Source organism: Nerophis ophidion, linkage group LG12 (assembly GCF_033978795.1).
Source record: "Nerophis ophidion isolate RoL-2023_Sa linkage group LG12, RoL_Noph_v1.0, whole genome shotgun sequence".
In the NCBI taxonomy this organism is placed as follows: Eukaryota; Metazoa; Chordata; class Actinopteri; order Syngnathiformes; family Syngnathidae; genus Nerophis; species Nerophis ophidion.
In genome coordinates this window covers 31,468,266-31,494,550 of record NC_084622.1, presented here as the reverse complement: position 1 = coordinate 31,494,550, position 26,285 = coordinate 31,468,266, and the positions used below count along the sequence as shown (strand labels likewise).

Sequence of the window (26,285 nt, the reverse complement as noted above, 5' to 3'; positions counted from 1 at the left end):
CGCCCCCCGCGACCCCGAAAGGGAATAAGCGGTAGAAAATGGATGGATGGATGGATGGGCCGCATGCAGCCCGTTAAGCTTTTGAATCTGGCCCACCGGACATTCCCAAACATATTTTTTTTTAATCTTTAAGATGGAAACTGCAGCTGCTGTTATGATGGGCAGTGATATTTTTACATTTCCGTAAGTCTTAAAATATACAAAGAATTTTAATGGTTGGAATCTGCACTTTTGCATGATATAATAGTTACTATGGTAATTAAGTCACAGCAGCTCAGAACAGGCACCTATCAGTGTGGGTGTGGTTTGTTTCCACAGAGTGATTACAACTTGGTCAGCCTGGGTGTCAGAAACAGATGTGGAAGGAGATTTTTACAACAAAGTTCTAAAACTTTGTTGTAAAAATCTCCCCACCTGTGGGGTTGTTTTTTTTACCCTTCGCGTTCATATTTTGCTGTTTGTTGCTTTTTTGTTGTGTTTTGCTTGATTGTAAAATGGGTCAATCGAGAGGGAGTGTGACGTTCATATGTTGTCAATATTCAGTGTTTTATTGTTCATAATTAATATAGTAAATTCCATATTCTTAATTTTCATGTACATTCTGGGTGTCTCATTCAGTAAAAAAAAAAATCTAATTCCATTCCGTCTTTCATAACGTTTTGAGCTTTCAATCAGACATTATTGTGAGGTTTTGTATTAGTGTTCCTAAAAGTAGACATACCAGCCCCCAGACACATTTTCATTTTATAAGTTTGGCCCACTCGAGTCAAAATGATTGCCCAGGCCTGCTTTAGCTGATACAATACTGCCATCTAGCTGCATGCAAAATCTACAATAAAATATTAGCAAATGACACTCAAAAGTGTAAGAAAACAAGATATATCAACTGGACAGCCAAGTTATCATTATCAGCTGAATTTTAAATGTTAAATAAAAAATGGAGTTTAGTAATTAAATAAATGACCATTTATTAACACATGAACACACACATAAGTACTGAAACTTGGTATTGCCTAGTACCGGCATCGATTCCCGGGTGTCGGGAATGGGTACTGTATCGGTTCGAATGTCAAAGGTACCCATCCCTAATACGGTCTAACATACTGCCTTAACAAAAATAATGTTGGTTGTGGTCCATGTTGTTTTTAGGTGTTCCATAAAGAAAAGGTGGAGAACTTTCACTTCAACTTTTCCTTGGAGAACCAAGTCCATAAAGAAGGAGAATACATCAACGACAAGTAGGTGCCTCTTTGCCATACTATGGACACTGAACTCATTTAATTCACGATCCATACATAGCCATAAATCCATTTAACTTGTCTAAAATTTAAATGTTGAAATTGATTTCCCTCCACGTTTTATGCACAATCCTGCTCAGTGGAAGTACTGTAAATGATCTTAATGGGATGTGTGCATCTGCCGCATTACTGTATGTGGCAGTATCAGCATTTCAGGCTTTTCACAAGCTCCTTGTGCAAGTTACACAAGACCAACCATTTCATTTGTTGGTATCACAATGTGCATGCTGTGTTTATGTGTGTACGTGAAACATTAGCTATGTGAGTGATTTTACTGCATGTACTTATGGCCATATACTTTAGATGTGAAGGTGATAAACTTTAGCAGGATTACATTAAGGAAATCACTGGATATTTTAGGGGTGTTCAAATTGGATTTTGGAATCGGGTATCGATCTGATGTCAGCAAAATGACACACGTCTGGAATTTTATAGGACTTATTCTAAAATCGATGGTATAAGCATTCCTGCAGCACATTTGCTTCTGCAAAGCTGGACATCCAGTATGTTCTCCCATAAGCACACAAGTTTGGTCTTTTCTTGTTTGTATTTCAGTGGAGTCATATATGAAAGGTAAACATGGTAGGCTCTAAGCTATTAGGATCAAGTTGCTACACAACAGCTTTGATTGACTGATTGATTGAGACTTTTATTAGTAGATTGCACAGTTCAGTACATATTCCATACAATTGACCACTAAATGGTAACACCCGAATAAGTGTTTCAACTTGTTTAAGTCGGGGTCCACGTTAATCAATTCATGGTAAGCTAAGCATACAATAGCACACAAGCTAGACATATAAAATAAGTGTCCATAATTGACCACTATTGCAGTATAAAACGCATTTCTCAATATTAACATGTATCAAGTAGTTTTAGTTACATTTGACTGAGAAGGTTATTAGAAAGTATCCAGTAACAAATGTGTCTGGATCATTCAATTTACTGAGTCATGAGCTTAATTTAGTGATTATTGTGGCAACTAGGTGTCCACCAAAAAACAATCACCTCTCAATTTTAACTTAAAGACAGCATAAGTCCATTCTAGATGATTAATAATAAATAGGTAAGTTTTCTCCATACCTACCGTTGTTGTCTCTTTGAGTGTTTTCATTTAATCAACTATCTCTTAGAGTCCAAACTTCCAAATTAAAAATTGATATATGCATCGTGCTGGTATCGTATTGTCTATAAATAATGCTCCAATATTGATATTCGAAAGTGAATAATTTACTGGGACACCCCAAACTGACACGGTAAGAGGTTTACTTTGAATTGCTAAATACACTGTATAGTGGTTTTAATTCTCAAAGCCTTGTAAAGCTAGACATGGGCCAAAAGATAATTTCATTCAACTATCGATGTTGGATGAAGAGTCACTTATTTATTCCTATTTTGTGAGATGTTGACAAATAGAAGTATTATCTTACACGTTGCAGTTTAAGGGTACTTTTGTTGCATTTTTATGTTGCCGTTGTTAGTTTGGACCCCAGAAGGCAGAGCAAGGAAGGCGAAGTACAGGCAAGAAGTCCATTTAATTGGAAAACGCAGGTAGTGCCAAAAATATGTAGTGCAGCACGGAAGTGTAAAGAAGACAAACCCTTGTCAACGTACAAGGTAAGGAGCAACAGCTGAAACTGAATAGGCAAGATGGACTTGTGGAAAACAGGTCTGCTGCCAGGAAACAGAGGAGAAAGTGAAGGTATGGCAACACATAGTGGAAAAACAGGGAAAAGGACCAAAATAAGCCCAGAACAAGTAGTGATACGAAAAACAGGAAAATAGCGAGCAATGTCAAAACGGCCATGTAGGATCATGACAACATAGATTCGTAGATTCCTAATAATGTGACTCATCATCAACAGTGAGTGATACTGTTAAAGTTAATCATATGTCTCTTCTTAGCAAAAACAACAACTTGGTGCTCTGTAGCTGGATTTGCATCATCAGTGCAGTTAAAGGACATTGAACACAGTTTCCATTATACAGTATGTGGCTCCTACAACTGTATGTTACTTGACTTCTATGCTATCTGCAGAATTAAATGAGGCAGAATGGGACTTCTCTTTAATACTGTGAAAAGTTACAAACAAGTTTTCCTCCTGAACTCTGGAGATTATCATTGCTTCCATTTTAACTGTGACTTTCATGTCTACAGTATATATACGGCAAAACTTGTTTCCATAGCAGGACTATCCGGTAGTGATGGACTGCTATGTATTACTGAGACCATTCTGCTCATTCTGCAATACCACGGCAATAGAAGTTAGAGTCCATGTTTTCTTTGTCTGTTGGCTTGTTTTTGTGTCACATTCCATGCCCATAGGTTCATCAAAATAGAGCTGAAATCCGTCAAGTTTGAGGACTCATTGTTTGAAGACTGTCACTTTGAGGACATCAGGTCCACGGACACTGTGTTTGAGAACTGCACCATACGCAACACGTTCTTCATCGATACAGGTGGGTTCAGACGGAGCAGCTCAGGTTGGTTCGAATTTAGCTATGATTGAAGGTAGGAGGAAAAACTGAGTAGATCAATGTGAAATACTATATGTAGAAAATAGCATACTTACTAGGTGTGTCAGAGAAGTTCAAGGACTGTTAATGTTGATCATACGTGACATGAATGGCAACATCCATTGCGATGTCACATAGCCAGACGATCAACCAACCTTGGTACAGTGCGTCTTTCTTGCTTGCTCTCAACAAAGACAGTCAATCAATCAATCAATGTTTATTTATACAGCCCCAAATCACAAATGTCTCAAAGGACTGCACAAATCATTACGACTACAACATCCTCGGAAGAACCCACAAAAGGGCAAGGAAAACTCACACCCAGTGGGCAGAGAGAATTCACATCCAGTGGGACGCCAGTGACAATGCTACTATGAGAAACCTTGAAGAGGACCTCAGATGTGGGCAACCCCCCCTCTCTAGGGGACCGAAAGCAATGGATGTCGAGCGGGTCTAACATGATACTGTGAAAGTTCAATCCATAGTGGCTCCAACACAGCCGCGAGAGTTCAGTTCAAGCGGATCCAAGACAGCAGCGAGAGTCCCGTCCACAGGAAACCATCTCAAGCGGATCAGCAGCGTAGAGACGTCCCCAACCGATACAGGCGAGCGGTCCATCCTGGGTCCCGATGAGCGGTCCATCCTGGGTCTCGACTCTGGACAGCCAGTACTTCATCCATGGTCATCGGACCGGACCCCCTCCACAAGGGAGGGGGGGACATAGTAGAAAGAAAAGAAGCGGCAGATCAACTGGTCTAAAAAGGAGGTCTATTTAAAGGCTAGAGTATACAGATGAGTTTTAAGGTGAGACTTAAATGCTTCTACTGAGGTAGCATCTCGAACTGTTACCGGGAGGGCATTCCAGAGTACTGGAGCCCCAACGGACAGACACTTCCCTTCCCTCTACCTTATCTTTCCCCGTGCTTTTGCTTCTTTGTCTAATCTCGTCTCAACTTTTTGGAGCCTCCTTTTGCACTGCCCTCCAAAGCTAACCATGTAATTGCTTGCCTGGTCTCTCAGGGCAATCGACACGATTTTCTCAACAAGCTCAGGTCCGGAAAACCAGCCTGTCTTGATGTGACGTTTGAAGTGGAGGGTCTGTGTCTGGAAATTCTTTCCGTTGAGGGTATTGGAGGTTTCTACCTGATCGGAATAATGATAACAGGGCAGGCTTGTAATAAAGCTACTTTTACATTCAGTAAAGCGTCTCCGACGTCTCTTTTGATCCAGCCGCACTTCTGTCCGGACGAGGAGGACAAGACCAGAAATACACACAAGCAGTGCAGAGGCCACAAAAACGCCACTCCTTGTTGCCCACTCTCAAAGGGGCCCGATCCAAAAGGCCAAAAACACATGAAAACCAAAGGGAGACATCTAGAGCACAGACCTCCTGCCAAAACAGCGGCGTCATCGTGCCCAAATATTCAAGATGTAGAAGTTCAGAATCATAATACCATTGTCATTGCTTGGAAACAACAAATTTGAACAGTAATCCAGCTCAGTGCTTTTAAAATAACCTACATAAAATAAATTCATAGCACGCATTTGAAAATATGGTACATGTTGTGGTGGTTTTTCTCATTATATTTGAATTTCTATTCAATATATTGAGGAACATTAATTTGAGATAAAATAATTTAGTGTTACAAGATTCATCATAGAACCGATTAAAAGTATAAGCCGAGGCACTACTGTTTATCTTTTGTGACAGCAGTCATAGAACTTTTCTGACACTGCTCAAAAACCCCTCTACTCACCAGGAACAAGTTCCACACTCAATCAAGGGCTTGTGTTATACGTATTCACAAGCAGTCTTTTGACATCCTAAATGTTCTTCTGGATGAAGGACAGACATTATGCTACTTTTTTGCCACTAGTTCTGCCATTACTTTCAGTGTACAGTAGGGTTGTACAGTATACCGGTATTAGCATACTACCTAGATCCTAATGAATACTAATAAAAAATACCAGTTCCCTCCCCCCCATGGCCTCCTGTCGTCAACACACCGTGACATTGCTGGTTTACGAGCAGACGAGCATGTTCGGCAGTGCACAATCACGGAGTACTTACAAGCAGACACGGTGTGTAGACAGAAAAGGGAAAATGAATGCATTTTGGCCTAAAAACTAAAGATAAAGGTGAAGTTATAATACTGAAACACCCTCAGGAAGAGGTGCTTTAAGACATGGCTAGCTAGCTAGCGGCTAAAGTCCATCCACAGTCTGCAGTGTTGTAGCTACTTCTAAATCGCTAATCCTCGCCTCCACGGCGACAAAGTAAATTTCTTACAAGTATAATCCCTAAGGGGAGAGGAATCGCTAAACATGCTTCACTACACACCGTAGCTCACTGGCGTCAAAATGTAAACAAACTGATTGATTGAAACTTTTATTAGTAGATTGCACAGTTCAGTACATATTCCATACAATTGACCACAAAATGGTAACACCCTAATAAGTTTTTCAACATGTTTAAGTCGGGTCCACGTAAATCAATTCATGGTGGAAACGCCATTGGTGGATCTACACCTAACATCCACTGTAATGATACCAAGTCCCGGAGCGGATATAGTCAATACTACTGTGATTACACCTATATTTTTAGCATCACACAATCTTTTTTAGGTTTTTTTAAAGTTTATATTATGTTTATAAACTCGGGAAATGAGAACTTTGAATATGACCAATGTATGATCCTGTAACGACTTGGTATAGGATTGATACCCAAATTTGTGGTATCATCCAAAACTAATGTAAAGCATCCAAACAACAGAAGAATAAGTGATTATTACATTTAACAGAAGTGTAGATAGAACATGTTAAGAGAGAAAGTTAACATATATTAGCAGTAAATGCTGCGATGAGGGGACGACTTGTCCATTGTGTACACAGCCTTCTGTCCGATTGTAGCTGAGATAGGCACCAGCGCCCCTCGCGACCCCTAAGAGAATACGCGGTAGAAATGGATAGTAACAGTGAATGAACAAGTAGATTAATAATTCATTTTCTACCACTTGTCCTTAATAATGTTGACACAATAATAGAATGATAAATGACACAATATGTTACTGCATGTGTCAGCAGCTAAATTAGGAGCTTTTGTTTGCCTACTTACTAATAAAAGACAAGTTGTCTTTCAGTAGTATTATTTTAACTTGCAATAAGAAACATATGTTTAATGTACCGTAAGATTTTTTGTTAAAATAAAGCAAATAATGGAAATTTTTGTGGTCCCCTTTATTTATAAAAAAAAAGTATCAAAAAGTACCGAATTGCATCGTAATACATTTTGGTACAGGTACCAAAATATTGGTATCGGAACAACACTAGTGTACAGTATGACACACAAATGCATCTTCTACCTTCTTGTCCACCTTCCTGTGTTCTGCAGACCTGAAGGAGAAGTTCATTGATTGTAAAATGGAAAACAACACCTTCGAGCACGACAAACGTGGCTGCCACCTGGACACTGTTGAAGAGAACGACGTCCTCATTTATTTGGTCAGCTTCCTGGGCAGTCTGGCTGTGTTGCCTGGCAACATCATCTCTGCCCTCTTCATGGACAAGATTGGCAGAGTCAAGATTATAGGTGATGTTCATTTTACCTGCCTCACGCTTCTGATGCTTATTGTATTTTGTATTTGTACCATCCATCCCTACTTTATGGGATTAAGGAATAATAGAAAAACGTGTTGTGACTAAATTGTGTTCAAACTAAACACACACAACACAATTGTTGATTACTGTTATCATGGCAGGCATATATGAGGGGGCAGTCCGAAATATGAAGGCGGCATCAAGGGCACACGTTGCTTCATCATGCTTGTGCACTTTTTTTCTTTACTAATACAGTTGAATTTTGTTGTAAGCAGTGATGGGCAGTAACAAGCTACATGTAGCTAAGCTGTTAATCAAACTTTATTTATAAAGCGCTTTTCATACATAAAGGAAAAGCAGCGCAAAGTGCTTTACAAAGTTAAAAACAACACCCCGATGACCCATATCTCCCATTATCACATACATACGCATGGACACACAACCAAACAAACACACACACAACATACACACATTTGCAACTATATGGACCAATGATTGTATGGCTGAGTACAGAGGATACATGTGAGTAAACACTATCACTGGAGCTAATGTATGTAGCTTCACTACATTTTCCAATAGATTTTTTAGCAAGTAGCTTTTCCTGTAGCTTAGCTACTTTTGAATCCATGTAGCGAGGGAGTTTACATCAAAGTTACAAACTACAAAGAGAGAAAGTGAGTTGTGTAAAAAAATATGGAGAAAATACAATGACCTGGATAAAGGACAATATCTTTACATACGGAAAAAATACATGATGATTGGTATGATGAGTCACGATTGGCTAACGTTAGGGCAAAACATCATGGACTGGCCATTCAGAGGCAAGATAAGATAAGTAAGCACAATCATAACCGTCACATACTATCACATGACAACCAGGCAGTTAGAGACGGAGGGACGCTTCAAGCTGAAGACTAAAAATAAAAAGAGACATACTTGATTCTCTCCTGCAGATTAGATTTTTGCTTTCGTGATGAAAATGATGTCCAGGAAACCCATAATAATGCGTGTTCTTGGCCATATTTAGACAAATGTATGCGTTAAGGAAAAACAATACCCAAATCTTAGTTTGTAGTTGTTTACTCTGTGAACTAAAATCATAAATGCTCTCTTCATATAAGACCGGGCGTTCAAACTCATTTTAGATCGGGGGCTACATGGAGAACATTTTACTCCCAAATGGGCTGGACTGGTAAAATCACGGCACGGTAACTTAAAAATAAAGACAACTTCATATTGTCACACACACACTTAGTATGTGTGTGACAATCATTGGCACTTTTACTTTAATTGTCAATAAATTCATGACCTTTACCATAATTCTTCTTATTTGTACTTTGTAAACACTTTAAGTTTCAACAGCCTCTTAATCTGAATCCTATTGGTACATTGTTTAATTTCTTCACTTAATCCATTCCATAATTCAATTCCACATACTGATATGCTAAAGGTCTTAAGTGTTGTACGTGCATCCACATGTTTGAAATGAGATATTCCTCTGAGGTTGTTTTACTCCTCTTTTATTTGAGAAGAATTGTTTTACATTCTTGGTTAGCAGGTTATAGTTTGCGTTTGCATAATTTTAGCAGTTGGCAAATGCACCAAATCATTGAATTTCGATATTCTGGATTTAATAAAAAAAGTGTTTGTATGTTCTCTATATGGTGGTTTTGATGAGAAACTGAAAAAACATTAGTATTATTAAAATTGCAATGTGGCCAAGAAGAGCATGGTGTTTATGATGATCTTAAAGCATGCGGGTACAAAGTGTGCCCCGGCAGGCATTGTCTGTCACCAGATCTTTTTTTTTTTTTGTCCCTGAGCATTTTCTGTAAAACAGATAAATTACTTATGATATATTATCTTGTATCAAACTAACTGTTAATATTTGTTCCAATATCTTAGCATGTTAGGAACAATGAATTGATATTAAAATGAATGCACAAAACATATGATACATACCTAAAAGCTTCGGATGTGCCGTGACTGACATTTATCGTCCAACATTATGAGTTGGAGTGCCAAGCATTTGTGTGATTGTGTCGTTCTTTTCCTCATCCTGCTCGACCTAGGTGGCTCCATGCTCATCTCGGCGGGCTGCACCTTTTTCCTGTTCCTGAGCTTCAGCCAATCAGCAATCATTGCTCTTCAGTGTCTCTTCTGCGGCGTCAGTGTGGCTGCGTGGAATGGCATCGAGGTGGTAACAGTGGAACTCTACCCCGCTTCTAAAAGGTACCTGGGTTTGACACAACTATAATAAATTATATACATATTAGGTGGCGCTGAGCTACAGTAGAATGTTTTATTTCACACATCGGTACGCTTCAGGCAGCACAGTGGAAGCATGAATATAGCTTATGCCTCACCAGTCAGAGGTTCTGGGTTGGAATCTGAAACCTGGATCTGTAATACAAACCCCGTTTTCAACCCATATTCAATTGAATGCACTACAAAGACAAGATATTGGATGTAAACTTTATTTTTTTTTTGCAAATTATAATTAACTTAGAATTTCTTGGCTGCAACACGTGCCAAAGTAGTTGGGAAAGGGCATGTTCACCACTGTGTTACATCACCTTTTCTTTTAACAACACTCAATAAACTTTTGGGAAATGAGGAAACTAATTGTTGAAGCTTTGAAAGTGGAATTATTTCCCATTCTTATTTTATGTAGAGCTTTAGTTGTTTAACAGTCTGGTGTCTCCGCTGTCGTATTTTACGCTTCACAATGCGCCACACATTTTCGATGGGAGACATGTCTGGACTGCAGGAGGGCCAGGAAAACACCTGCACTCTTTTACTTTGAAGCCACGCTGTTGTAACACGTGGCTTGGCATTGTTTTGCTGAAATAAGCAGGGTTGTCCATGATAACATTGCTTGGATGACAACAGAAGTTTATTATCATTTGCAAAAAAAAAAAAAATGTTTAGCAGTTTTAACATCAAATATGTTGTCTTTGTAGCATATTCAATTGAATATGGGTTGAAAATGATTTTCAAATCATTGTATTCCGTTCATATTTACATCTAACGCAATTTCCCAACTCATATGGAAATGGGGTTTGTATTAGCAATAATAATAATAATAATAATAATAATGGATTAGGCCATGGGGGTCAAACTAGTTTTAATCGAGGGGCCGCATCGCAGTCATGGTTGCCCTCAGAGGGCCGCTTGTAACAGTGAATGTAAGAATATAAAAGTATAATCGCTTCATTATATTATTGCCTCTAGGTTTGGTTATCTGATTTTTGTATGTACAAAATGATGGATAACTTACTTTGAAATCCGAAGTAAAAGTGAAGCAGATATTTAAGTATTTATTGTTATTTGTACAAACTAGCATACGGTTAACAATAATTAGGGATGCTTGAAAATGTTTTTTGTCTCACTCGAATCCCGATTTTTTTTTTGTCATTTTCAAAAATCAATTTTTTTTTATTTTTTTTTACTATTTAATAAACAATTCCACATTTTTTAGGCCATCTCCATGCTTACTTGGTGCACGTATGTGTCATACTGTCATGTTTGGTTGGTGGATTATGTTTTTGTTATTTTCTGTTGTTTTGAACTCCACTAGTTCCTGTTTTTGGTGCACTATTGTTTGTTTTGGTTGCCGTGGTGACAAATGATTTTCACCTGCCGCTGGTGTTCGGACGCTCATTTGGCTCTTATCAAGAGACTGTTTAAAACGCCCTTGCTAGTCAGTCGGTCTGGTGACATTGCTCCTTTCATGCTTTGTTCACGTTGCTATATTCAAGCCATAGACTCATGCTCCATATTGTTTGTCTGATGCCTTGCCAAGTAAGTTTTGTTTATTCGTGTCACAGTTAGCAAGTTTTGTTTCATGTCCATAGTTTCTGTTTAAGTGTTAGTTTTTGTATCCTACGCCCTTTTTGTTTTCACTTTGGAGTCAGTTACTTAAACATGGTCCTACCTTCACGCCTGGTCCAGAGTAGTCAGTTTGCATCCTGGGAGAACAACCCTGCAGTAAATTGCGAAAAACCCCACGTCTTGACACATACGTCAGCAACCAAAAGGATGTTTTCTAATCTGTGAGCTGTTTTGTTAAGGTGTTGTTATTATTATACCAAATACTACATTGCATGACTCGAGAATCGTGTTGAATCAAGAATCGAATGTGAATCAAATCCTCACCCCAAGAATCAAAATCAAATGGCGAGATGCCCAAAGATTCACACCTATAACAATTGAATATTTGTGTGTGTATATATGTATATATATATATATATATATATATATATATATATATATCAACTTTGATATACATATATTAAAGTTGAAAACATGAAATTTCATGTTTCATACATTTTATTCTGCCAAAATGGAAACAATGAAATCTTTTAGTAAGAAAGATGAAGTGTTCACATTATACCCAGGCTTTCGCGGGCCACATTTAATGACGTGTCGGGCCGGATCTGGCCCCCGGGTCTTGAGTTTTGACACATATGAATTACACTTATACAGTGCTTTTCTAGTCACTCCAGGCACTTCACAGAGAACTGAGAACCCATCAATCATTCAATTGTCAACATTCACTCGCTAATGGTGCTCATCTACGTTTGAGGCCACAGCAGACGGAAGTGTGGCGGACAATTTTTGCCTACAGGACAGGTGTCAAACTCAAGGCCCGGGTGCCAGTTCTGGGCCGCCACATCATTCGATGAGGTCTGCGAAAGCCTGGAAAAAATTTGTTTCAATAAAAAAAAAAAAAATTTTTTTTTTTTTTTACTAAATGCATACCTTCTTTCAATTTTGACAGAAAAGAATGCATATTTTAAACTTAAATATCTGATCCTGCCAATTATATTATTATATACTGTATTGCAAAACTATATTTTTGAGATGAAAATAAATTCTTCAATATTTGCTTGTCACCTTTATTTTTGATTTTAAAGCAAGTTATACATAAAAAACAATTAAATTATGATTAATCACAGGTTAGTACCTGCATGCATAATGTCAATTATTTTTAAAAAAGCGGCCCTCTGAAAGCAGCCATTACTGCGATATGGCCCTGAACCAAAATGAGTTTGATACCCCTGGCTTACGGCCTCTATGACCACCACCAAACATTCATTCACATTCACACACACCAGTGGGAGCAAGGTGGGTGAAGTGTCGTGCCAAAGAAAACAAGGCCCGTGACATGGATGGCAGAAGCTGGTATCAAATCTGGAACCTTCAAGTTGCTGGCATGGCCGCTTAACCATCTAAGCCACGCCACAGGTTCCAGTGCTGCCAGATGGGAAATGGCCGGTAAAACTCATTTGACGCCCCAGGCAACTTAACAATCTGAAGAAAAAATATAAGCTATTTAAATAATTACCATAATTACACTGGGAATGAAATACTAACACCTCCAAGTGTCGTGCAAATGTCACGCAGGGAAAATGGCACAAGACACAAAGCATTATAAAACATACATATCTGTTTATTAAAAGGCCATATAACAGCAGTAAAAGCTAATTTTAGTATGGACTTGCAAATTATTATTTTTCTCTTGCAACATTAACTTTTACAAAAATTGTTATTATTGTCCAAATACCTTTAAGCACTCATCACTTTCAGGTCTTGAGAGTACAGTGTTTATTAATCATTGTGTGCTATAAATCGGCCTGGCATGGATTTAGATGTATTAACATTGTACTGAAGTGAATTAATCAACTACACATGGTGAATAATTATATTCATCTAGGAGAAAGCAAACCACTAGATTAACTAGTAGGAATTTCACTTTGGACACATAAAATAGGGCCCTTTAGTACTAACATTTGTGTGTTAATTAGATTAAATCTCACAGAAGAAAAAGTTAAAGTTAGGTTACGTTAAAGTACCAATGATTGTCACACACACACTAGGTGTGGTGAAATTCATCCTCTGCATTTGACCCATCCCCTTGATCAAATTTATGGTGATTTAACCCCAAATTCCAACCCTTGATGCTGAGTGCAAAGCAGGGAGGCAATGGGTCCCATTTTTATAGTCTTTGGTATGACTCGGCCGGGATTTGAACTCACAACCAGACACTCTAACCACTAGGCCGCTGAGTAGGTTAAAAAGCAATAAAATTGGACCTTGGTATGCAAAGATAATGGTCCTATCCGTGAGAAGAGACTAAATGTAAACATCTAAAATCAATCAATCAATCAATGTTTACTTATATAGCCCTAAATCACTAGTGTCTCAAAGGGCTGCACAAACCACAACACAAACCATTACCACATCCTCGGTATGCCCACATAAGGGCAAGGAAAACTCATACCCAGTGGGACGTCGGGGACAATGATGACCCAGTGGGACGTCGGGGACAATGATGACTATGAGAACCTTGGAGAGGACGAAAGCAATGGATGTCGAGCAGGTCTAACATGATACTGTGAAAGTTCAAGATACGACACAACTCGCAGCCCCCCTTTATGATCAGGATGCACGCTCCTGACCCAGCACACACACACACTGACAGGGGGTAGGAATATACAACTGTTGGTTTGGCTTCTCCAAGGCAGGAATCCTTCATTTTGACCTGAGCTCCTCCAGGTACTGCAGTCCTGTATAAGGACTCGCTTGCAATATAGCAACTCTTGGTTCAGTAAAGCGTCACCGACGAATCTTTTGATCCAGCCACACTGCCGTTTATATCTTTCTGTTCGATGATGACAAGACCAGAAATAGACTTCAGTACATATGTGTATGGATTTTAATGTAAAAAGAGTGTTACTGCAGTCTGTTATACAGATAACAAATACTCACCTGAATCTCGAGGTTAAGGCCATCTCTCACCAGCAAATGTGTTTTCTGAATGGATGCCGTTCTTGTCTGGCTGGTCATTATAAAAGATGATCAATCAAAAAGATAAAATGACGACACATCTCTTCACTGTAAGAGTATCAGTCGCTCGGTAATCGCAAATATTTTGAAAACAGCGTCAGACACATTTTGACCCAAGTCGTTCATGTACATCAGGGGTCGGCAACCCAAAATGTTGAAATAGCCATGATGGACCAAAAATAAAAAATAAAAAATTGGTCTGGAGCTGCAAAAATATGTAAAGTCTTATCTAAGTGTTAAAATGAAGGCAACACATGATGTAAGTGTCTATATTAGCTATAATAGCCTACTATCAAAATGTCTATGTGTCGCAGGCTGATGCAACTCCTCGTTGACAGAAATGTTGTAATGTAATATTTATTCTACACATTTTTACATTGGAAAACATTAGTAAAACGGAGGCTCCTCAAGAGGGTGAGATAACGCCTGGTAATTACTGGCTTAGAATGGGCAAAGGTATAGATGTGTGTGTTCAAGTTGAAGGAAACGGAAACTACAAATAAAATGAGCTCAAATATACAAGGCATAATGATGCAATATGTACATACAGCTAGCCTAAATAGCATGTTAGCATTGATTAGCATGCAGTCATGCAGTGACCAAATATGTCTGATTAGCACTCCAACAAGTCAATAAAATCAACAAAGCTCACCTTTGTGCATTCACGCACAGCATAAAACGTTGGATGGACGAATAGAAACAAAGGAGTGACATAAAACAGGTCTTTCTTTGGCAGCATCGGAGAAAGTTGTACATGTAAACAAACCACAGTGCGTTCAAGGACTTCCGAAATTAGGACAAAATGGCGCGCGGCAAATACTCTCATCAGTGAAGCATGTTTATCAATCAATCAATCAATCAATGTTTATTTATATAGCCCCAAATCACAAATGTCTCAAAGGACTGCACAAATCATTACGACTACAACATCCTCGGAAGAACCCACAAAAGGGCAAGGAAAACTCACACCCAGAGGGCAGAGAGAATTCACATCCAGTGGGACGCCAGTGACATTGCTGACTATGAGAAACCTTGGAGAGGACCTCAGATGTGGGCAACCCCCTCTCTCTAGGGGACCGAAAGCAATGGATGTCGAGCGGGTCTAACATGATACTGTGAAAGTTCAATCCATAGTGGCTCCAACACAGCCGCGAGAGTTCAGTTCAAGCGGATCCAACACAGCAGCGAGAGTCCCGTCCACAGGAAACCATCTCAAGCGGATCAGCAGCGTAGAGATGTCCCCAACCGATACAGGCGAGCGGTCCATCCTGGGTCCCGACGAGCGGTCCATCCTGGGTCTCGACTCTGGACAGCCAGTACTTCATCCATGGTCATCGGACCGGACCCCCTCCACAAGGGAGGGGGGGACATAGGAGAAAGAAAAGAAGCGGCAGATCAACTGGTCTAAAAAGGAGGTCTATTTAAAGGCTAGAGTATACAGATGAGTTTTAAGGTGAGACTTAAATGCTTCTACTGAGGTAGCATCTCGAACTGTTACCGGGAGGGCATTCCAGAGTACTGGAGCCCGAACGGAAAACGCTCTATAGCCCGCAGACTTTTTTTGGGCTCTAGGAATCACTAATAAGCCGGAGTCTTTTGAACGCAGATTTCTTGCCGGGACATATGGTACAATACAATCGGCAAGATAGGCTGGAGCTAGACCGTGTAGTATTTTATACGTAAGTAGTAAAACCTTAAAGTCACATCTTAAGTGCACAGGAAGCCAGTGCAGGTGAGCCAGTACAGGCGTAATGTGATCAAACTTTCTTGTTCTTGTCAAAAGTCTAGCAGCCGCATTTTGTACCAACTGTAATCTTTTAATGCTAGACATGGGGAGACCCGAAAATAATATGTTACAGTAATCGAGACGAGACGTAACAAACGCATGGATAATGATCTCGGCGTCTTTAGTGGACAAAATGGAGCGAATTTTAGCGATATTACGGAGATGAAAGAAGGCCGTTTTAGTAACGCTTACTGTATACTGTGGGATTTCTAACAATTTGGAAAGATTGTGTCATGTTTGTCCTCCTACAGAAACCATATTAAAACAAAAAATATTGTTTTTTTCCTCATCTTTTTCCATTTTTATACGTTTTTGAAAAAGCTCCAGAGAGCCACTAGGGCGGCGCTAAAGAGCCACTTGAGGCTCAAAAGTCCTCGCGTTGCTAACCCACGATGTACATAATGAATAAGCAGGCCTCCAAAACAGCGTCCTGTGGATAACGACAAAGTCACACCTAGGGTGTAAGGCAGCGTTTTTCAACCTTTTTTGAGCCAAGGCACATTTTTTTGTTGAAAAAATCCGGACGCACATCACCAGCATAAATCATGAAAAAAATTTAACTCAGTTGACAGTAAAAAATAATTGTTGCAATTGATGGATATGAATTCAAACCATAACCAAGCATGCATCACTATACCTCTTGTCTCAAAGTAGGTGTACTGTCACATCACGCCATGACTTATTTTGAGTTTTTTGCTGTTTTCCTGTGTGTAGTGTTTCAGTTCTTGTCTTGCGCTCCTATTTTGGTGGCTTTTTCTCTATTTTTGGTATTTTCCTGTTGCAGTTTCATGTCTTCCTTTGACCGATATTTCCTGCATCTACTTTGTTTTAGCAATCAAGAATCTTTCAGTTGTTTTTATCCTTCTTTGTGGGGACATTGTGGATTGTCATGTCATGTTCAGATGTACATTGTGGACAACGTCTTTGCTCCACAGTAAGTCTTTGCTGTCGTCCAGCATTCTGTTTTTGTTTACTTTGTAGCTAGTTCAGTTTTAGTTTTGTTCTGCATTACTTTTCCTAAGCTTCAATGCCTTTTCTTAGGGGCACTCACCTTTTGTTTATTTTTGGTTTAAGCATTAGATAGCTTTTTTTACCTTCACGCTACCTCCCGCTCTTTCCGACATCTAGAAAGCTATTAACTACCGGCTGCCACCTACTGATATGGAAGAATATTACATGGTTACTCTGCCGAGCTCTAGACAGCACCGACACTTAACAACAACATATCATTTGCAGACTATAATTACTGGTTTGCAAAAAATATCTTTAACCCAAATAGGTAAAACTTGATAATCTTCCAGGGCACACCAGACTGTATCTCACGGCACACGTGCGCCGCGGCACAGTGGTTGAAGAACACTGGTGTAAGGTATACCGGTATACCGGACGGCGTGGCGCAGTGGAAGAGTGGCCGTGCGCAACCCGAGGGTCCCTGGTTCAATCCCCACCTAGTACCAACCTCGTCACGTCCGTTGTGTCCTGAGCAAGACACTTCACCCTTGCTCCTGATGGGTGCTGGTTAGCACCTTGCATGGCAGCTCCCTCCATCAGTGTATGAATGTGTGTGTGAATGGGTAAATGTGGAAGTAGTGTCAAAGTGCTTTGAGTACCTTGAAGGTAGAAAAGCGCTACACAAGTACAACCCATTTATCATTTAACCCATTTATTAGTATAGTTCCGCGATACTAATAAATCATTTTCGGTATGATACTGTCTCTGAAAAGTACCGGTCTCGCACACACACATCCCCACCGCGACCGCGTCGAAGTCAAGTTGTGACATTGCTGGTTTACGAGTACACGAGCATGTTCGGCAGCGCACAATCACAGAGTACTTACAAACAGACATGGTATGTGGACAGAAAACGGAGAACAGACACATTTTGGCTTAAAAACTAATGATAAAGGTGAAGTTAAAACAATGAAACACCCTTAGGAAGAGGTGCTTTAAGACATGGCTAGTTAGGTAACGGCTAATGTCCATCCGCCATCTGCAGTGTTTTAGCTACTTCTAAATCACTGATACTGGTCTCCATGGCGACAAATAAAGTAAGTTTCTTACAAGTATCATCCCTGCAGGATGAGGAATAGCTAAGCATGCTTCACTACACACCGTAGCTCACCGGTGTCACAATGTACACAAATGCCATTTGTGGATCTACACCTAACATCCACTGTAATGATACCAGGTTCAGGCACGTATCTAGTCGATACTATTAGGATTACATAGATATTTTTTGGCATCACAACATCTTGTTTAGTTTTTTTAAATTATATATTATGTTTATAAACTCAGGAAATATGTCCCTGAACACATGAAAACTTTGAATACGACCAATGTATGATCCTGTAACCACTTGGTATCGGATTGATACCCACATTTGTGGTATCATCCAAAACTAATGTAAATTATCAAAAAACAGAAGAATAAGTGATTATTACATTTTAACAGAAGTGTAGATAGAACCTGTTAAAAGAGAAAGTAAGCAGATGTTGACGAAAAATGAACATGTAGATTAATAATTCATTTTCTACCACTTGTCCTTAATACTTTTGACCAACTAATAGAATGATAAATGACACAATATATTACTCCATATGTCAGCAGACTAATTAGGAGCCTTTGTTTGTTTACTGTCTACTAAAAAGCACGTTTTTTGTATGTTCACTATTTTATTGAAGGACTTAACTCCAATAAGAAACATAGTTTTAATAAAGCCAATAATGCAGTTTTTTTGTGGTCCCCCTTATTTAGAAAAGTACCGATTTTTTTTTAGTATTGATATCTTTACAACACTAGTAAGAACAGAGACCCTGGTGTTTATTTCATTTGAGTCCTGTTTTTTGTTTTTTTTTCAGGTATATTGAGAACCAGTTATGATACAGGTACAGTATTTGGGGATTTTGAAGTTTACAAGTATTATTTGTCTGTATCCCAGGGCAACGGCTTTTGGCATCTTGAACGCTCTCTGCAAGCTGGCTGCAGTTCTTGGCAGCTCCATCTTTGCCAGTTTTGTGGGTATCACCAAAGCCATCCCCATCCTGCTGTCCTTCGCTGCCCTGGTGTGCGGCGGCCTGGTTGCCCTCAAATTGCCCGACACGCGAGAGAAGATTCTCCAGTGAGGCCCGTGAAAGCGGGCGTTCAACAGGCGCGTAAGAGTTTGTGCTTGATGTTGACGTCTCTGCTGCAGCTCTACTGGACGTTTACTGCACTTTTATTTCCAAAGCAAGAACAGAAACAGCTAACACCTTTAAGTAGTAAAATGTCATGTTTGTGATGTGTTGTTGACAGTGAGGGTCCGTTGGTAGTTGTAAAGAATAAGGATGATGCTCCAATAATGTCCGATGTTGTTACACATGATGACAAAAGGATTTCTTTATGATTCCACCTGCTGCTCTGTGTTGAATGCATGATGAGGATCGACATCACAATGTTTGTTGGAAAAGTCTCCAGGTCTGTCTCAGTGGAAACAAAATATATTCCTGATTATTATTTGCAATATTAACACGTACAACCAACTTACACTTGCAGTTATTTTTCTTATGGTTTGAACAATGTCCTACTTTTTTAAGGCAGTATGTGGTTCTAATCAAAATTGAACTGAAAACTATCATATATTAATAGCAATGGCACTGATTTGTTAGACATGACCTTTCCAAGCATCTGGTTCTGGACTAGTATTAATAATATGAAACAACAATGATAACATTCATATCTGTAAGAGAGGTACTAATACAACAAAAAGTTATTTTTTTGTGGTTGCTGCATTATACTGAAATGCGTTATTAGTCATTCCGTGATATTTAGCTATAATTCATCCCAAAGTTATTAACATTTCACATAAAGGTTCCAAGTTCAAATAGATATGGATATTTATTGATTAACTTTTAGAAGAGTTAAAAAAAAATGTCCAGCAAGATTGGGGGTAAGACTAAAATACAAAATATGAATACAATGACATACTGTACTGGCCGATTCATTCCTGAAGGAATTGTGTGTGAATGCTCCAATGCTGAAGTTGAACTGAAATGCTGACAGAATGTAATATCAATTTAAGAATAATTGTGGAAGTTTGAAGAATGTCCCATTTTTTCCCCAAAATGTGGGAATTTCAGGAAATGCTGGAATTTTATAGAAAATGGTAAAAGAAACAAACTTGAATGGTCTGGAATTTTTCCAAATCGGTTGAGAAATGTTGAAGTGGTGTAACCTGTTGAATTGAGAAATGGTTTTTTGGAATTCCTGGAACTTCGGAAAAAACGGGAATTTTTCCAGTTCAAAAAACAACTAAGTTTTTTGTCTTGATTAAGAGGAATGTTTGGACGGTGGAACGGTTGAAATGCGTTGAAAAGTGTGGAAGGAGTAGTCGCCAGATAAAAGAGTGGAAATAGGGCTTTGGAAAACCAGGAATTCTGCAAAATCCTGGAATTTTTATGAACTTGGAAAAATTATAGTTTGAATTTCCAAAATGGTGAAATGTGTTGAAGGTGGAATGGTTTTAATAGGTTGAAACATTTGTAAATGGTTAAAGTTAGAAAAATGGCCACTTCATTTTGAATGGGAAAAATGTCCCGAGAAACCTAGAATTCTGGGAAATCTGGGAATTTTTGGAATTTGTCAAGGGAAATCCCGCTATTTCCGATTAGGCTGAACAGTTTGAAGTTGGAACGGATTTGAAATGGGTGAAAAATTCGGACTATAGAGCGCACCAAAATCTGGAGAGGAAGAATAATAATAGGTTGAATAATAATAAATAGATACATTTTGGTGTAGAAAACCACATGCTTTGAAGCATTCACACAAATATATCATACATGTGTGGACGTGCCTGTGATGAGGTGGCGACTTGTCCAGGGTGTACACCGCCTTTCGCCCGAATGCAGCTGAGATAGGCTCCAGCACACCCTGCCACCCCAAAAAAGGGACAAGCGGTAAAAAATGGATGGGATGGATGGACATGCATAACACTCAAAGCGCTTTACACTGAGAAACCCATTATCTACATCAGTGATTCTCAACCTTTTTTCAGTGATGTACCGCCTGTGAACATTTTTTTAATTCAAGTACCCCCTAATCAGGGCAAAGCTTTTTTGGTTGAAAAACAAGATATAGCCATGTCATTAGTTTCATCAGTTTCTGATTTATTAAATTGTATAACAGTGCAAAATATTGCTCATTTATAGTGTTCTATCTTGAACTATTTGGAAAAAAAGATATAAAAATAACTAAAAACTTGTTGAAAAATAAACAAGTGATTCAATTATAAATAAAGATTTCTACACATAGAAGTAATCATCAACTTAAAGTGCCCTCTTTAGGGATTGTAATAGAGATCCATCTGGAGTCATGAACTTAATTCTAAATATTTCTTTACAAAAAAAGAAATCTTTAACAATATTTATGGAATATGTCCACAAAAAAATCTAGCTGTCAACACTGAATATTGCATTGCTGCATTTCTCTTCACAGTTTATGAACTTACATTCATATTTTGTTGAAGCATTATTCAATAAATATATTTATAAAGGATTTTTTAATTGTTGCTATTTTTGGAATATTTTAAAAAAAATCTCACGTACCCCTTGGCATACCTTCAAGTACCCCCAGGGGTACGCGTACCCCCATTTGAGAACCACTGATGTACATTTCCACCAGTGTGAGTGACACGGGCAGCAGGGTGCGTCTTGCACAAGGACACACTGGCAGTGACCCGGATGGCGGAAGCTGGGTCCGAACCAGAAACCCCCCAAGTTTCTGGCCAGATGCTCTGCCATCTGAGCCACCCTGCCCCAATAGACCCCAAATAGACCTTAAACCAATGTCCACGTATCATGTTCAACAATTTGTTGTGTTAAAGATACCCATTCCAAACATTTTAAATACATTTTGGGCTCGACGGCACACGAAACACAGCTTTATGTTCTACACAATAAACATGTCGTACTGATTAGCATATTGTTGAAATACTACATACAGTGTCAGTCAAAAAAATGCAAAATCCAATCTACTGACATGTACTGTAAGTGATTTCCTGCATGTGATGATGAATGACTTCCCAGCTGCTCCTATACGGTTGAATTTTGATCACGGCCCACAATGTAAACTATAACAGATTATTTACAAAATGTCCAACAGTTGAATGTGTTGTCTAGAATTACACACAAGTATGTCTTTATTTTGACACATATCTCCTTTTCTATCTCAGTGACAACACTGAGTACACACTGAGACTACAGAACTGTGTGTGTGTTCTTGTATTTCTACCCTTCTTGAGACATCAACAAGGAAAACTACCCTCCATATGAGGACCGGTGATCAAGTTAGGACTGAAATCATGATCCCAATACGGAAAACCATTGCATCCAATAGAAAGGCAAATACTAGAGTCAGTGAACATTGCTCCAAAGTCAGGATTGTTTTGTTGATTTAATGTGCATACAAAAGTAAACAGGTGCAAAGACAACAATATATGATAAAACAACACGGTGCAGCTAAAGAAGAACTTCCCTATACATCCCCGAAAACACCCGCCAGGTGAACAGCTGATTTTACAACATCCGGTGCTGACGTAAACAAACCGCATCCCATATGTGACCATAGGATGAACAAATACACTACGGTACTAAGACTATAGTGGCCATTAACAGTTGGCATATACAGCTGGGTTGCCCAAAGTGCGGCACAGGGGCCATCTGTGGTCCGTGACTCGTTCGTCATTGGCCTTAAGCACATTACAAAAAAAATTCAATCAATCAATCAATGTTTATTTATATAGCCCCAAATCACAAATGTCTCAAAGGACTGCACAAATCATTACGACTACAACATCCTCGGAAGAACCCACAAAAGGGCAAGGAAAACTCACACCCAGTGGGCAGGGAGAATTCACATCCAGTGGGACGCCAGTGACAATGCTGACTATGAGAAACCTTGGAGAGGACCTCAGATGTGGGCAACCCCCCCCCCCCCCCCCCCCCCCCCCCCCTCTAGGGGACCGAAAGCAATGGATGTCGAGCGGGTCTAACATGATACTGTGAAAGTTCAATCCATAGTGGCTCCAACACAGCCGCGAGAGTTCAGTTCAAGCGGATCCAAGACAGCCGCGAGAGTCCCGTCCACAGGAGACCATCTCAAGCGGAGGCGGATCAGCAGCGTAGAGATGTCCCCAACCGATATAGGCGAGCGGTCCATCCTGGGTCCCGACGAGCGGTCCATCCTGGGTCTCGACTCTGGACAGCCAGTACTTCATCCATGGTCATCGGACCGGACCCCCTCCACAAGGGAGGGGGGGACATAGTAGAAAGAAAAGAAGCGGCAGATCAACTGGTCTAAAAAGGAGGTCTATTTAAAGGCTAGAGTATACAGATGAGTTTTAAGGTGAGACTAAATGCTTCTACTGAGGTAGCATCTCGAACTGTTACCGGGAGGGCATTCCAGAGTACTGGAGCCCGAACGGAAAACGCTCTATAGCCCGCAGACTTTTTTTTTTACAACAAGTGTGTGTAATTAAAAATAATAAAGATCTCATTTGCACCCCTGGTGGTGAAATCTATCAAAACAATGGTGGTCCCAAAAAGGAGGGATTTTTCAAATTGACTGTGCGTCGCTTTTAAAAGTGCTCCCCCTCCGGTCAACATATGAAACAACAAGTGTGTGTAAAAAATTGAAGTGCTCCCTCTCTGGACAACAGATGAAATAACAAGTGTGTGTAAGGAACCAAAATGTGTCCACTTGGGCCAAAATTGATTAAAACTATAAAATAAATATGAATGTAGAGACAGACAATAATAACTTGGAGTAAATAATGAAGATTTAAAGTCAATTAGACAAAAAATTAAAGGACATAAAAATGTACTTAAAGCGTGCATAGTATGTATATAATATTAATGTTGTAAATGCAAATCTTTATACATCTAGAAAGGGTGGTCCTAAAGAGAATGGCATTTTTCGGAGGTCTCAAGAAGGTAACAAATACAAGTGTGTGTGTGTGTGTGTGTGTGTGTGTGTGTGTGTGTGCGTGCGTGTATGTGTGTGTGTGTGTAGACGTGGCAGTCCTGGTCGTTAGTGTTCTAGTACAGTGTTGACATGTACAATTAGACTGCTTATGGACAAAGTGTTGCGATGGGTTGTGTAAGTGTCTAACTGCATGTTTGTCAAATGTTTTCTCTTGGCGTGTTTATGTCTGTCAACATGTGCAAGTTCGAAACTGTCCTCTTCAGTCAACTGTAGATTGTCCACCACAATCATCCATTTTCTCTGCATGTGACACACATCTGATACTGTGTGAGAAGCTCCATGGCACTTCTCCAGACATACATGCTGACAAACAAAATGATACAATATGCTATGACAATAACTCCTGCTATACACTTGGCTTGTGTTCAATGAACAGAACAGTGGTGAAGAGGGATGGGTACCGAATCCAGTACTCTTTTATAGGTATTGACCAAAGTCCATTAGCACTACCAGGTCACGTGTCACGTGAAATCAAACGGTGCCATATTTCGATACTTTTGTCGCATGTGACATCACGTCCGTTTGCAGAAAAAATGCTCACAAGTACAACAAGGCTCCAATCTTTAAAACGTGCTAGTTCAATGTTTATTTGCTATAAACATGCTACAGATTAGTGAAGTGAAGTGAATTATATTTATATAGCGCTTTTCTCTAGTGACTCAAAGCGCTTTACATAGTGAAACCCAATATCTAAGTTACATTTAAACCAGTGTGGGTGGCACTGGGAGCACGTGGGTAAAGTGTCTTGCCCAAGGACACAACGGCAGTGACTAGGATGGCGGAAGCGGGAATCGAACCTGCAACCCTCAAGTTGCTGGCATGGGCACTCTACCAACCGAGCTATACCGTCCCTTAGCATGAGCGATTTTATATGGCTATTTCAAAACCTTCAAATTTGGTAATGAAAACTACACCTAAGATGCACGTTAAAGTCAAAGAGTACATTACATTACACTTTGTAGGACTCAGTCAAAGAAAAGACTGGTACATTCAGCGTAATGACAAATACTACTTTCTGGCTACCGTGGTCTATACACCAGGGGTGTCAAACTCATTTTAGATGGGGGGTCACATGGAGAAAAATCTACTCCCAAGTGTTAAAATCACGGCACGATAACTTAAAAATAAAGACCACTTCACATTGTTTTTTTTTTTTGTTTAAAATAGAAGAAGCACATTCTGAATATGTCCAACTCATAATTTAAAAAAAAAAATTTACACTTACATGTTGTGGTTAATAGTTATTTATAGTTTCTGAATAAATGATGTGATAATGTTAATCAGTCAACTCATTGGTGTTAATTTTCAATCCGTCAAGATGAAAAAAACATTAAAAATCTAACTACAGGACGTTATTTATGTTGTTTGCTCATTTTCCTCGACTGGTGCACTAACATCATGTGGTTTATTTTAATTTTTTTTACATATGTAGCCTATTCTACAAAGATACAAAGAAATGCTACTATGACATCTAGTGGACACATGTAGAACAGCAGTTTCTTTCATTCAAAAATTTGGCCTCATTTTTATACTTAGCAAACTCATCCCGCGGGCCGGATAAAACCTGGGCTGTATATTTGACACCCCTGCTATACACTACTGCTATCTAACATATTGGAATTGCAACTGCATGCAAATACTACTTTTATAAAGTGCAGTACAGTACTTTAAAAAAATTAAACAAAAAAGTGTAAGAAAACAAGATCACTGGACAGCACAGCTCACTGTTAAATGTTAAATAACTTTTTTTTTTTTAACACTCAACATTTATTAACACATTTAAAACAGGCAAAAAAAACATTATTAGCATTGAGTACCTGTATTTATTCCCATGCACCTGACATGTGAAAGGTAACCATCCCTGTATGCAACATCATGACATCACTGCTGAGTAAAACGAGCCTCTGACAATAGCTGCTGCACTTGGAAACAATTAAAAGGTTTTTGTTAGTCCGTCAAAACACAAGCATATGATCCTTGCTTTAAATCTGAATCTATGTAGCAATGAAAGTCCAACTTCTTGATAACCAAAAAAAAAAAAAAAAAATCCAAATTTTAGAAGTGTTTTTTTTTTTATTGCAACATTCCCAGTATTTTCATATTTCATGACGTGGTGCCATCAGCAGATGCTTATGACAACGAAGGAAAAATAACTCACCAATGGCTTTTAATATATTTTAGTTTGCCCGTGTCTTTATTTGTGTGTGAAACCAGTGAAA

At 39.1% G+C, this 26,285-nt stretch overlaps 1 protein-coding gene across 1 annotated transcript in view; it reads left to right on the top strand.

Annotated features, from left to right (window-relative positions):
• The window catches only part of LOC133563308 (synaptic vesicle glycoprotein 2B-like), a 100,010-nt gene extending 73,866 nt beyond the window's left edge, over positions 1 to 26,144 (top strand). The window contains exons 11-15 of the mRNA XM_061917372.1: positions 1,150 to 1,238; positions 3,625 to 3,758; positions 7,207 to 7,404; positions 9,485 to 9,644; positions 18,989 to 26,144. Coding sequence (XP_061773356.1) covers positions 1,150 to 1,238; positions 3,625 to 3,758; positions 7,207 to 7,404; positions 9,485 to 9,644; positions 18,989 to 19,172 — 765 coding nt within the window. The 3' untranslated portion in view covers positions 19,173 to 26,144. The remainder of the gene's footprint in view (positions 1 to 1,149; positions 1,239 to 3,624; positions 3,759 to 7,206; positions 7,405 to 9,484; positions 9,645 to 18,988) is intronic.
• Positions 26,145 to 26,285: the final 141 nt, after the last annotated feature.